Source organism: Phaethon lepturus, unplaced genomic scaffold, assembly GCF_000687285.1.
Source record: "Phaethon lepturus isolate BGI_N335 unplaced genomic scaffold, ASM68728v1 scaffold442, whole genome shotgun sequence".
Lineage (NCBI taxonomy): Eukaryota > Metazoa > Chordata > Aves > Phaethontiformes > Phaethontidae > Phaethon > Phaethon lepturus.
The window spans coordinates 66,474-77,799 of NW_010522346.1; the positions used below are offsets into that span (position 1 = coordinate 66,474).

At 40.1% G+C, this 11,326-nt stretch overlaps 1 protein-coding gene across 1 annotated transcript in view; it reads left to right on the forward strand.

Moving 5' to 3' along the window:
* The window catches only part of GBF1 (golgi brefeldin A resistant guanine nucleotide exchange factor 1), a gene marked incomplete at its 3' end in the record, with an annotated part of 93,144 nt that overhangs the window by 61,109 nt on the left and 20,709 nt on the right, over window positions 1–11,326 (forward strand). Inside the window, exons 4-9 of the mRNA XM_010281758.1 lie at window positions 1,333–1,451; window positions 2,071–2,179; window positions 2,530–2,590; window positions 4,280–4,334; window positions 5,794–5,892; window positions 11,040–11,175. Coding sequence (XP_010280060.1) covers window positions 1,333–1,451; window positions 2,071–2,179; window positions 2,530–2,590; window positions 4,280–4,334; window positions 5,794–5,892; window positions 11,040–11,175 — 579 coding nt within the window. The remainder of the gene's footprint in view (window positions 1–1,332; window positions 1,452–2,070; window positions 2,180–2,529; window positions 2,591–4,279; window positions 4,335–5,793; window positions 5,893–11,039; window positions 11,176–11,326) is intronic.

Consider the following 11,326-nt stretch of genomic DNA (forward strand, 5'->3'; position numbering starts at 1 on the left):
ACTGGTCTTAGAGCAGACTCCTTGATAGCTCAAAGATGTTTGAGTAGCAAACCAGGAAAGGAACTCGCTCTCAACTATGCAAGATTTTGTGTGTGGGTGAGACAACTGTCAAAAGTAGGCAAGCGCTGCTCTTAATAGGGATGTGTAAGAGATGGCAAAGGAGAAGTGCTGTTCCTATGCAGATTTATGGGGTTCTGAAGTACGTTGATGCAATTTCTGTTTTGTGCAACTATGAGAAGTTTCTTATCCTGCAGCCTCTCAGAATCCCCACAGCGTGGTGGAGGCTGATCTTTTTGGACCACAGTAAGGGCAGCTTTCTTTAATGCCTAGGACTTAGCCCCTGCTAGGTGTGAACACAAATTGGAGTCAGAGGGAGTCTGCAAAGCTTCTCTACAAAGTACGCATACAAGGTCTTACTTGGCTCCTCCATCAGCTTAATTCTTGCTGGAGTTCAAGAGGCCCCATTGCCAATTAATGAGGTATTAACTAGTGTTTAGGTTGTCTCCTTTCTCTCCTAATGACTGTTTAGGTAGGAAGGTAACAAGATTCTTGCCCAGTGCTGTACTGTTTAAGTGAGAATGAAATGAAAGCCGGAGGCAGCTTTTCTGAAGCCACTGTAATGTGGCACAAGATACCGTTACTAGCAACAATCTCGTCCTAAACATTCTCTCAAGTGCACCATTGTTTGTAGCTACAGAAGACTGAAACAGAGAGAAGGAGCCTTGATGAATGATTGAAACGGGAGGCCTGCAACTCTAATATCTGAACTGTGATCATGTCTGTCTGCTGTTGTCTCTGGGGAAAGCTACTGGTCCATTCCTTTCCCCAGCTCCTGTTCCTTGGGAGGGATGTAGGACAAGAGACAATTTTTCCTTCTCAATCTAGTGGAACTTGTTCGGCATTTTCTACTCATGGGAGTAAATTTGAGGTTCCCTATGTTTAAGAGCTGTTTCCTCTTCCTTCCCAAGGAGGAACTGAATGCATTGAACAACTTACGGGGCTGTATTGTAGGGACAAGAACACAGTCTTACAAATCAACATCTAAAAAAAATACAGAGCCACTAACAACTGAATTGAAATTCTTTTCTTTGTTAGGTTACATATTTTTGCAAATGTAAATGGACTGTTGATAAAGTCTTTCTGAAAGCTCCCAGCTTTAAACTCTTTGTTATTGGGAGGTGAGTTTCACTCTTGTAGGGTCAACTTCACTAGGAGTCGCACAAAATTAAGGAAGCAGATGGTAACAAAGTACCTCTATGTAGATGTCTCCCCACAGAGGTGGTAGGCTGTAGGTGGCCTATCTCTGTCATGTATTTTTATTCTGTTACTCAGATCCCAGCCATGAGGGCACAGCAGAGGGGATGGAGAACATGGCAGATGCTGTCACTCACGCCCGATTTGTGGGCACAGATCATGCGAGCGATGAGGTTGTCTTGATGAAAATCCTACAGGTAAGTGGAGACAAATGGTAATTACCATAATGGTTGCTGCCTGTTCTGGAACATATCCTATTACATGGAGATGAAGAGGAGGGAGCAATGTTTTGACTCTGTAGGAGCTTAGTGACAGACTTTATTTTTAAACAGATGGCTCATATACCTCTGGTAAAAGCTTTTCCAAATGAAAATAATTAAAAGCTTAAATGAAATGATTTTTAAATTAAGGGCTTGATAATGTGGTAGCATTGATAGTCCTATCTTGTGCACCGTCTGTGTTAGTGAGGGGTAAAATTAAGAATATGGAGCTCTCAAACTTCTTTTTGAGAAAAATTCTTTGCAGAGACAAACCTATGAACTCTTCAGTCTATGTCCTTTTGAGCAGGTAGCTAGTTACTGAATTTAAATATTGGGTAGCAAGCAACATATCAGGCCTCTTACAGAAGTGGGTTGGGAGATCATTCTTGTCTCCTAATTTGTCTGTTTCTTGAGCGCAGCATTCAGTTTGAAACAACTCCTGGAAAACCCTTCGGTTTTCTGCTCATGGCAGTCCTTCTTGAGGAAGCCAACCTTCTCTTGGAAATGCATGCAAGTGTCATTGTACTATGGGACATATGTGTGCTGTTCTTTGCAGGTTTTGAGGACCTTGCTGCTTACTCCAGTGGGAGCCCACCTCACCAATGAATCTGTGTGTGAGATCATGCAGTCCTGTTTCCGCATATGCTTTGAAATGAGGCTCAGCGGTAGGTTTGTTCATACTTCTGCAGTTAAGAAATGATCGGGTTTCCTCAGCGTTAACTAGTTCTATTGTGGAACATAGAAGCTGCTGAGCTGTATATTATTGTGTCTTTCTACAAAGTTCATGGAAAAACAGTGAGGAGTTCGCGGTAGGGTTGACTTCTCTTTTTCCCCAGCTTTGTGGCGCCACCTTGTGATTATATGCCCACTTGCAGCAATGCAGTGTTGGAGCTGGTTTTAATAAATTTGCTGTAATCTCTGTAAACAAGGCTCGGAGGGGAGTCTGCTTGAAGAAGCCTCTTGATAATATCACACTGAGTAATGACACCTGTGTTATTTGTTTTTGTCTTCGCAGAGTTATTGAGAAAATCTGCAGAGCACACTCTGGTCGACATGGTGCAGCTGCTCTTCACAAGGTAAACCTGCTTGTGTTTGCCTCAGCATTGCCGAGATGGCCCTCTAAGGACAGAAAGATTCCACGCTTCCACTTAAGAGCCCTCAGAAAAATCATCCAAAATGGTCATTATTTAGAGGTGGAAGGGAATGAAGGATTTGGCACTTTTCTCTTCAGGGTCAGCCCTCTGCAGGGAGACAGAGGTAGGGAAGGTTGCCTGGTTTAAGGTGTCTTTTGAGGAGATGGACAGCCAAGTAATGAAGAGCTTTTGTCCTCAGTTTGAGGACAGAGAATGCAAACTTGACTCAAAAAAAAAAAAGTGCTCTAAAACATACAGCTCTCTTCAGGAGAGAGAATAGAAATGGTGTTGAATAGTCACATGTTGATTTCAAGCTGAGAGCTTTGACCTCACATATCAAAGAGAATTTTAAACTCTTGCGATCATATGTCTCGGACAAATGTTCTGCCCTTTTCAACACCCTTCAGGTAATTAAGGTTACTTCTTTTAAAGTCAAGTAAGTTACTTCAAAACTGTTTCTCCAGATAGTGAAGTAATCATAGACTTTCTCTAGGTATTGTAAAAAGGAAATGTGCAGGTATAGAAATACTTCTGGTAGGAAAGGATTGTAGTAAAACTGACAGCTTGTGAAACACAGCTCTCATCATAATTTTTTTTCCCCCATTGTCACACTCAGTTCCAGTGGGTTCTCAGTTTTTTTTATTTTCCTCTGCGCATGTTGTCATGCAGTGCACTGGATGAATGTGGGGCAGAATCAGAATCAATCTCTCCAAAAAGGAGAAACTGCATTACTTTTTCTCCACCTGCAAATGTGAATTTTATTTAGTGCTTGTTCATTACTTATTGTGTATACTCTCCTCTGTCCTTCTTGATAAGGCTTGGAGACACCACCACTATCTGTGCCTGTGGACATTGGGATATAGAAGCAAGGCACAGACAGCAACTGCAGGGATGGTTTGGCCATCTTGCTTTCCAGAAAAAGAAACAGCCAAAGCTATGCTGCAAGGCTTTTATCCCTTCAGCAAGCAAAGATAGAAGTCTAGTAAAGGAACAGAAGGGAGAGCAGGGTATGTGGAGTTCCAGAGCTGTATGCATTTGTCATTTGGTAGCACAGGTGAGAGCTGTCTACCTCCTTTATTTCTGAGACAGGGACTGCTTAGCTCAAAGCATTCTGGTTAAACTTAGATTTATTTTGCACCATAATTGTGTGTGTTTGATGCAAAATAGAGAATAACTACTGAGGTTTCTACAAAGCTAAGGAAAAGGATTGCCATGACTAGTAATAACATGTACACTGCAAGAGTCTTGGTGTGGATGACACTCCAGCTCAGCAGCTGTTTTTAGCAGCATCAGAGAAACCTGTTTTGAACCAATCTGGTTAGTCCACTCCTGAAAACATACAGTGAAGGAAAAGAAACTGTACTTACATGATCATTAACAATGGAAATCAACATAGCAAAACTGCCATTAGCAGTAATAGCATGCGGAGTACCTCTCATCTATACTTGGTTTTTTTTTCGCTCAGCAGATTTTGGCAGGAAAAGAAACTAAGAATGTCTCTTTTGTGGAGAAAACCTAATTTTTGTTTTTTAGCATCTGCAGCATGACTGGAAAGACCAGTCAATTTTTTTTTTCCCCCTTTTTGCTAAACCAAGAAAGTCTGTGTATTTTGGCTTGTTCTTTGTCTTTCAGGCTGCCTCAGTTTAAAGAAGAGCCTAAAAGCTACATGGGGACGAACATGAAGAAAGTAAGACTCTGCACTGGGTTGGCGGTTCTCGGGCTTGCACTCATCGCTATACTGTTTGTTTTCACACTTGTGTTTCTGCATTTCTGCAAGTCCCTAGTTCACTGAAAGAGCATGTTTAACTGCATAAATGGACATAGCTTCATTAATTCTGTGGCATTAAAAGCCCATGTAGTCCAGTAGTGAATCTTGTTAATGATATTGCTGCCTAAGTGAATTCAGTCTGGATTCTGGGAACAGCCATCAGCTGCTGTGGGCTAGAAAACCCCAGGAAGTTGTGGGACCTGATGGTGATGTCTTCTGATCATTTGCTGTCTTCTGCTCTCTCTCCAGCTTCTCTCTCATCTTTCTTCATTCACTACAGGTGTAATACTGAGCTGTCGGGATGTATTTGGCCAGTTCTTCATATGTCGAAAGGAAACTTTCTAAGGCTGGTGAAACGGCATGAAAACATTATCAAATTGGGATATTGTAGAAAAAGCTTTGGTGGCTTCTAGAAGGGGCAGCTTTCTATAGTGAAAACCTTAGCTCACATGGGCAATGCCATTTCTGTTAGCAGACCAAGCAAAGCAGACTGTTCGTTTTCTCCCTTTCTCTAAATGCAGTTTTCTGAGGGTGGATGGGTCTGTGTTTATTCAACACCACCATCTCCTTCTATACAGTGAGGTTTTTAGCAGCTGGATTCAGTATGGCAAATACCATAAATGTGACCATATGTGATAATTAATGTAATAATTTCTTAGGTGGAGAGAGGTCCACTTGAGGAACTCCATATATACTTCTATACATATATATATTATTTGTACTCTATATAAAAAATGTCAATAAAAATACAGGATTCTACTGTTGAGAGCAACAGGATGGGAAGAAGAGTGCTAGAGAAGAAATAACCACTTTTGAACTTACGCTGAGTGTACTGTTAATAACATTATGACTTCCACTCTTTTTTTTATTTTTAATGAGTTGAGAATTCTCAAGTGGCAACATTGGGTAAATGTACATTTCAGAGCCAGTATAACTGTTTTGAGAGACTAAATGCTTACTTGTAGGACTTTGAAACTAGCTTGGGGCTTTAGTTGTTGTGTTGTAAACTAATGATTGCTTGTTTCCCTTGCTGTGGGAGAAAAGTGGCAATATTTGTGATGATGATAGGTTGGGCTAAGGAAAGCTAAAAGAGATCAGGCTAATGTACTGCAGGTATCAGAATTTGTCATGGTCTGTGTAGAGAAGGTGTAATGTAAAGGTGAATTTGAAGGTAGGAAGGCTACCCTTATCAAGTGATGGCTGCTCCCAGCTCGGTTAAGTGATGCTCTGTCTTGTGTCTTGATCTGTGCAGTTACCTTGTACTGTCTGTTTGCTGTGCATGCCAGGAGTCTGCCCTGCAGCCTTGCACGCTGACAGGCTATTCTTCTCTGGGTTTATTTTGCTTTGTTTAAACCATGCATTTGCCTATCTTTCACAGATCTCTTCATGTCTCCTCAACAAACTGGAGCTAAGTAGTGGGGAACAGCCCAAAGCCCTGAACCAATTAGAGAGGGTATTGCTCTTTAAGAACCTGAAGGTCTCTCTCCCTTCTCCCTTCTTACCTCACTCCCCTCTTCCTTCTCTTGTAAAAACCACCTGAGAGATAGTTTTGTTGTGTGCAGCAAATCTTGCTCCACTCATTTGACACAGCATGGCTTTTGGGGGACAATGCATGCAGTGGTTGCTTTGCAGTGTTGTGGCTGCAGTTGGGGCAGGCTTGGGAGGGAGAGACCCTTGTTTTACTGCAGCATTCAGTGTCTTGGTGAGTGCCACCTAAGACACCATCATGGCATCCTCTGAAGAAGGGGAGTGGGAGGGCATGGGCAAGATTTGAGTCCTCTGTGACATTGAAAAACTGAAGAAAAGAAACATCAGAAATGTATATTGTTTTCTGAAGGCTCAAGTGTTGTGTATCTTAGCTGTTGATCTTGGTTATAGATGTAGCAGCATACATAAGGAATCTCTTGACCCAGCATACCTTAGACAGTTTTACTGAAGGTGAATCTCTGACCTTTGTTACTTGGTACAGTATCACAGAGTTCAGTGCTCTCTAAAGCTTTTTTGAAGGAGACTGCTGTACATTTTCAACATCTTTGGACATGTTTCTTCTGAAATTGAATATGGTTCCCAGCACAGTATTTGCTAATGCAGGTTTGAGTGGGGCCAAAATGGATTATGAAATGTGTTAGTCCCTGCTAGCTCCCCTAGAAAATACTCCTAAAGAAATATTGTAGACCTGCATGTTGTTGCTTTTAAACTGATCATGGAAACCCGGAGGAACTAGCTTAGATGGGACCCTTCTCAGTTTGCCATGTTGGTTCATAAACTTAATGTAGCTTTAGTTCTTGTCTACCCTTAATGCTATTTGTTGCCAAAGGACTGAACAGAACATTTAGAGATGTGTTTGCCATTCCTTTGTCCTGTGTCTATGGTCAGGATAGTTTGGAAAGACAGTGGCTGAAGACTTGCAGATTTATGCAGAGTTACACAGAAGAAAAGACTGAGAAATGTTTCCCTTTGCAGTAGAAAGTCTTATAGGTAAACATTTGAAACCTGAGTTTCACAGACTGTGGGGGTGGATTATGTTTATAGTTGCCTAAGATGCATAAATACATTTCACTGGATAAACTTCATTAGTTGTTGCAATGCGGGCAGGTAGGTAGGTGAGATGACTGGACTGCATCTGTGTCTCCAGGACTTGGATCGTGGACTGCGTTCTCTCTGCATGCTTTTGTGTCTTGAACGCTACTTGGTGTGCTGACCAGTTCCATGCTGCATCTAGAATGAGCTCGTGTTTTAGTATGCTCACATTAGTTACTAATCATTGGCCCCTGCCCTTTTCTCTTGAGGCTTACAGTATCTTATGGAAAAACAAACGAGTGCAGGTAAGGTGGCTTGTAGAAAAATGAGATCTCACGGACCCCTTAAAAAGAATTTTGTAGTGTTACATTTTTCTTCACCTTCCTAGACCTTAGCTGGAGTTTTATTGTTAAAACCTCATTTATCAAAGGAAGCATTTGGAATCTTCTAATTTTTTTTTTTTTACAGTTTTGTGTACACGTTTCTTTATGCAAAGGTAACTCAGATAAATGTAAATAGAATCTGTACTGAGTTCCAGATGAATGAGCAGTAGCTCTGAGCTCCCTTTCTACTCTGATTTCTAAAGAGTGTTTTTTTAAGTACTAACTTCAGTTGTTTTTTACTGTGGAAGTACAAGCTTAATCTAATCTGAAGGACATTGATAGTTGCATCAGGAAACTGATGCAACTATAATATCACTGAGCATTGGAGAGGGAAGTAAAGTTTTAGATTATGTTTGAAATTCAGGATTTTTTATGATCTGTTAAATACCATTTACCTGCATCATTTAGTCAAGAAGGCAACCTTAGGTTTAAAATCTCAGCCTGTTAACATGCAGCCAAGCTTTCTAGTGAAATCGGGAAATGCCTTGGTATTGAAGGTAAAAACAAGCATTAGAAGTAGTTCCTTTAGTCAAAGATAAACTGTAGTAGTTTTTTGACATTTTTATACATGACTTTTAAACATGAAAAGCAAGAAGTCATGGGATTGTTATAATTTAATTCAAGACAAAATACTGAATGAAAAGATGTTACTTTGCTTTCCTTTGATACATGTATTGTTTTAGAATTCCCAAACTCAGAGTTTGTTTGTTAAAACAGTATGTAGCCCCTGGACACTGGTGAAACATTTCTATTAAGCATTTCTGTTTGCTTCTGTATTTTTTTAAGCAGTGCAATTGTCATTGTAGTTTGCTATCTCTTATTTATAGGAGATAGCAAAAAGAAAAAAGGAGGGGGTGATATGGGAGGTAGTCCTAGGTAATTCTAGTATAGGTAATTCTAGTAGATAATTCCAATAAAGGATACCTCTTTGTGTGGAATGTGGAATACTGGATGGTATGAGATGGAAAAAGACCTACTGGGTAATCTCACTTGTCTATTAAGTTGTCAAAAAACCCCAACCCAATACCCAATCTGCCCACTCAAAAACCCCAATAAACTTTGATTCTTGTCTGAATGCTTTATACTTTGATTAAATGTTAGGCATTCTTTAAAAATCAACTAAGTCTTTTTGCTTCCCTGACTAAATGGTTTCTCATCCATGTGAGACTGTTGTGACTCAGTCTCTGAAAGATGGCACAGGTTCATCAGAATGATGACAGATAAGCATATGTCCCTTATGAACCTCAGGAGGAAAAATTCTGGCATTAATACAAAGTACAGGACAATCACTAAAAATGGGTATTGTGTCTGAAGAACAGTGTTTTTTTCAAAAGGGCTAGTGTTGAACTGTGATGGTATTTGGTGTTGTGTGAAAGCGGAGATCAGAAATAGTAATTAAATTGTCAGCTTTAACCTTCTGATAGGATGGTTCAAAAGTTACCTGTTTCTTAGGAGCATGGCTGAGCATAAAAGGAGTGAGACCCAACATGGTTAGCTCCTAGCAATATCTTGGCTCCATTTTGCTGATTCCATGTGTGTGTCCCCTGTCACCAACACCCCCCACCCCCAGTTTTATTAGCAAGTAGCTTTTTACCTGGCAAATCATGGCAACAGGATATAGTAGCTAGAAGCAAAGTCTGTTTGAAATCATGTGAAACAGACTTTCTTGGGTTTAACACACAATGCTTCCAGTTTCCTTCCTACTTGAAGTAGTTTGGTACAACGAACCATCAGTGTTCAGGTTTTATTTTCTAAGCTACTGAAAAGGGAGAAAAAAAAAAGACTATTTCTAGAATAGTTGGTAGGCAAAGTAAAACTACCTGGTCTAATTAGAAGCTTAAGCCTTTAATGAATAAAACTCTTGGTAATGTTTATGGCTTAGAGAGATTTTTAAATGGAAAGGGAAACAAATAAAGGTGAAACATTAGGAATTGGCAAGAATGAAAGATAACACATTTTATATAGCCATCTGAAGTAGTGAATAGGAAAGATGAGAGAGCTGACAATTTTTATATGAAGGATTGTGATCCATAAGCATTTTAAAACATTTTGAAATCTATAAAATTTTGGTTTTAGCTGTGTGCTTGTCACATGTTTGCCAGCAGCCGTAATTTAGAAGGAGATTCTTGCTGCAAAATTTGGAAGAAATAAGCAGCAGAGTAATTCTGAGTCTGTTAATTAACAAGCTCAAGAAAACTGTAGCATAGCTAAAACTTGGGGATTAGTCATCAAACAAATAGAATTTGTGATGCAAAGAAAAGTTACACAAACGGTTTACTGCACTGGGACATAACATTTTCACAAGCTTTGTTTAAACGAGAAAAATTACAGGCCATGTACAATGAGTTAGCATTCTAGCTGGAAAAGGGAAGGAGATGGAAAAACAGGAGTGGAACCTAGAAGGTTTATTGGCAGTTAAGAAGAGTAGTATCTGGAAGGAGGCAAGTGGCAGAAAAAGGAAGAGACTAAAGACTATACCTGTCTTCTAGAGAATTTAAGTCTGATGCTAGGGATGTAAGAAATAAGGAATATTATAGCCTAAAATATAACTTAATTGTAATAAATTTACAAAGAAAAATACCAAGTAGGGACTGGTACTGAGACTTGCTGAATGGTTTCCACTACATGCAAGGTACATGTTCAGTGGTTAAATTTTCACCCCAAATTGAGGAGGTCTGACAGCATCAGAAAATTTGACTGCAGCTACCAAACCCAAGAGTAAGTGCAATCCTGCACTTAGAGGACCTTACTTTAGAAGGAAGCTGTTTTCAGGCCTGCCGTTGCCATTGTCAATCTGACTAAATATCATTTGTTTTTTAGTAAGTTCTGGAGTGTCTGAGCATGCCTGCAGTAACAGCACATTGCGGCAAGTGCCACGCAGTCTGCGTTGCTCCTACTATGGGTCTTGTTTGCCCCATCAAAGATCTGTATAAGAACTAGAAGTAGGAACATGGTCAAGAAGGATGTCAAGGGTTAGGTTAGCTGTAGATCTGAAGAGGAGTAAGGACAGAAGGCAGGTGAAAGCAGAATATGGAGAATATGGTTTGTTTCTAAACCATTAGGGTGATATTTGCAATGTGTGGTGCACCAGGAGTGAGCGAAGTGTTAGAGGAACACTTGTTAACAGTGAAATATACCTGGAGGAAAGTGAACATGGCATTGCTATGAAGATGAAGAGTAACTTGAGGCAAGAGATAAGTGATAGAGCTGCAGACTGTGCAGCGTGGGAGGGGGTGCTCAGGCTTCATGCTTGGCCTTCTTGTATAGATGAGTGAAATTTTAATTGAATATCAAACCTAACTAGTACTTGGTTATGTACTTTTAATTGATGCCCTTTAGAAGTCTGGAAACCTTGGCAGAAGCAAAGAGATTTGACATGTGCCTGTAGGTCTAAGAATTATTTATCCTAATGCAAAGGTAGGAGGTATTGATAAGGAAGGAATGCTGTGATAATTGAACTGTTACATATATAATAGCAGAGTAACTGCAGTAAATTGTTCCTTGATTCAGGTGTGGAGTGTTGGCTAATATGTGTGTAGTGGGGAGTCAGGGGCTGGTTTGCATGATTTTGAGGTGCTGATTAATTTGTGTGATATATTTAAGTGCTGTGGCCTGACTTTGAGGGTCTTGAGACAGCCTTTGTGGGTTGGCTTGTGCAATCCATTGTGCTATGTTATGTGGTTTTGCTACACTGATATTCTTAATGATTTGTGGTTTTCAGTTGAAAATGAGAGCTGGAGGAATGAGCGAATCATCAAAATGGAAAAAGCATAAGAGGTCACCAAGGCCACCTCGCCATGTAACTAAGGTCTTTCCTGGGACAGAACAACTAGCAGCCAATGCTAATAACATCACAGGTAAGTTGAAATCTGTTTCCAGAGACCAGACAGCATCCATCCTAGACCTTTTTTGGAATCTGTCTTTATTTCATTTCTCTTAACATGTTGTTAAGAGAATAATTAGCAATAAAGCATATCGTAGCTTTTCAGGTCCAGAAAAGAGAGGGAA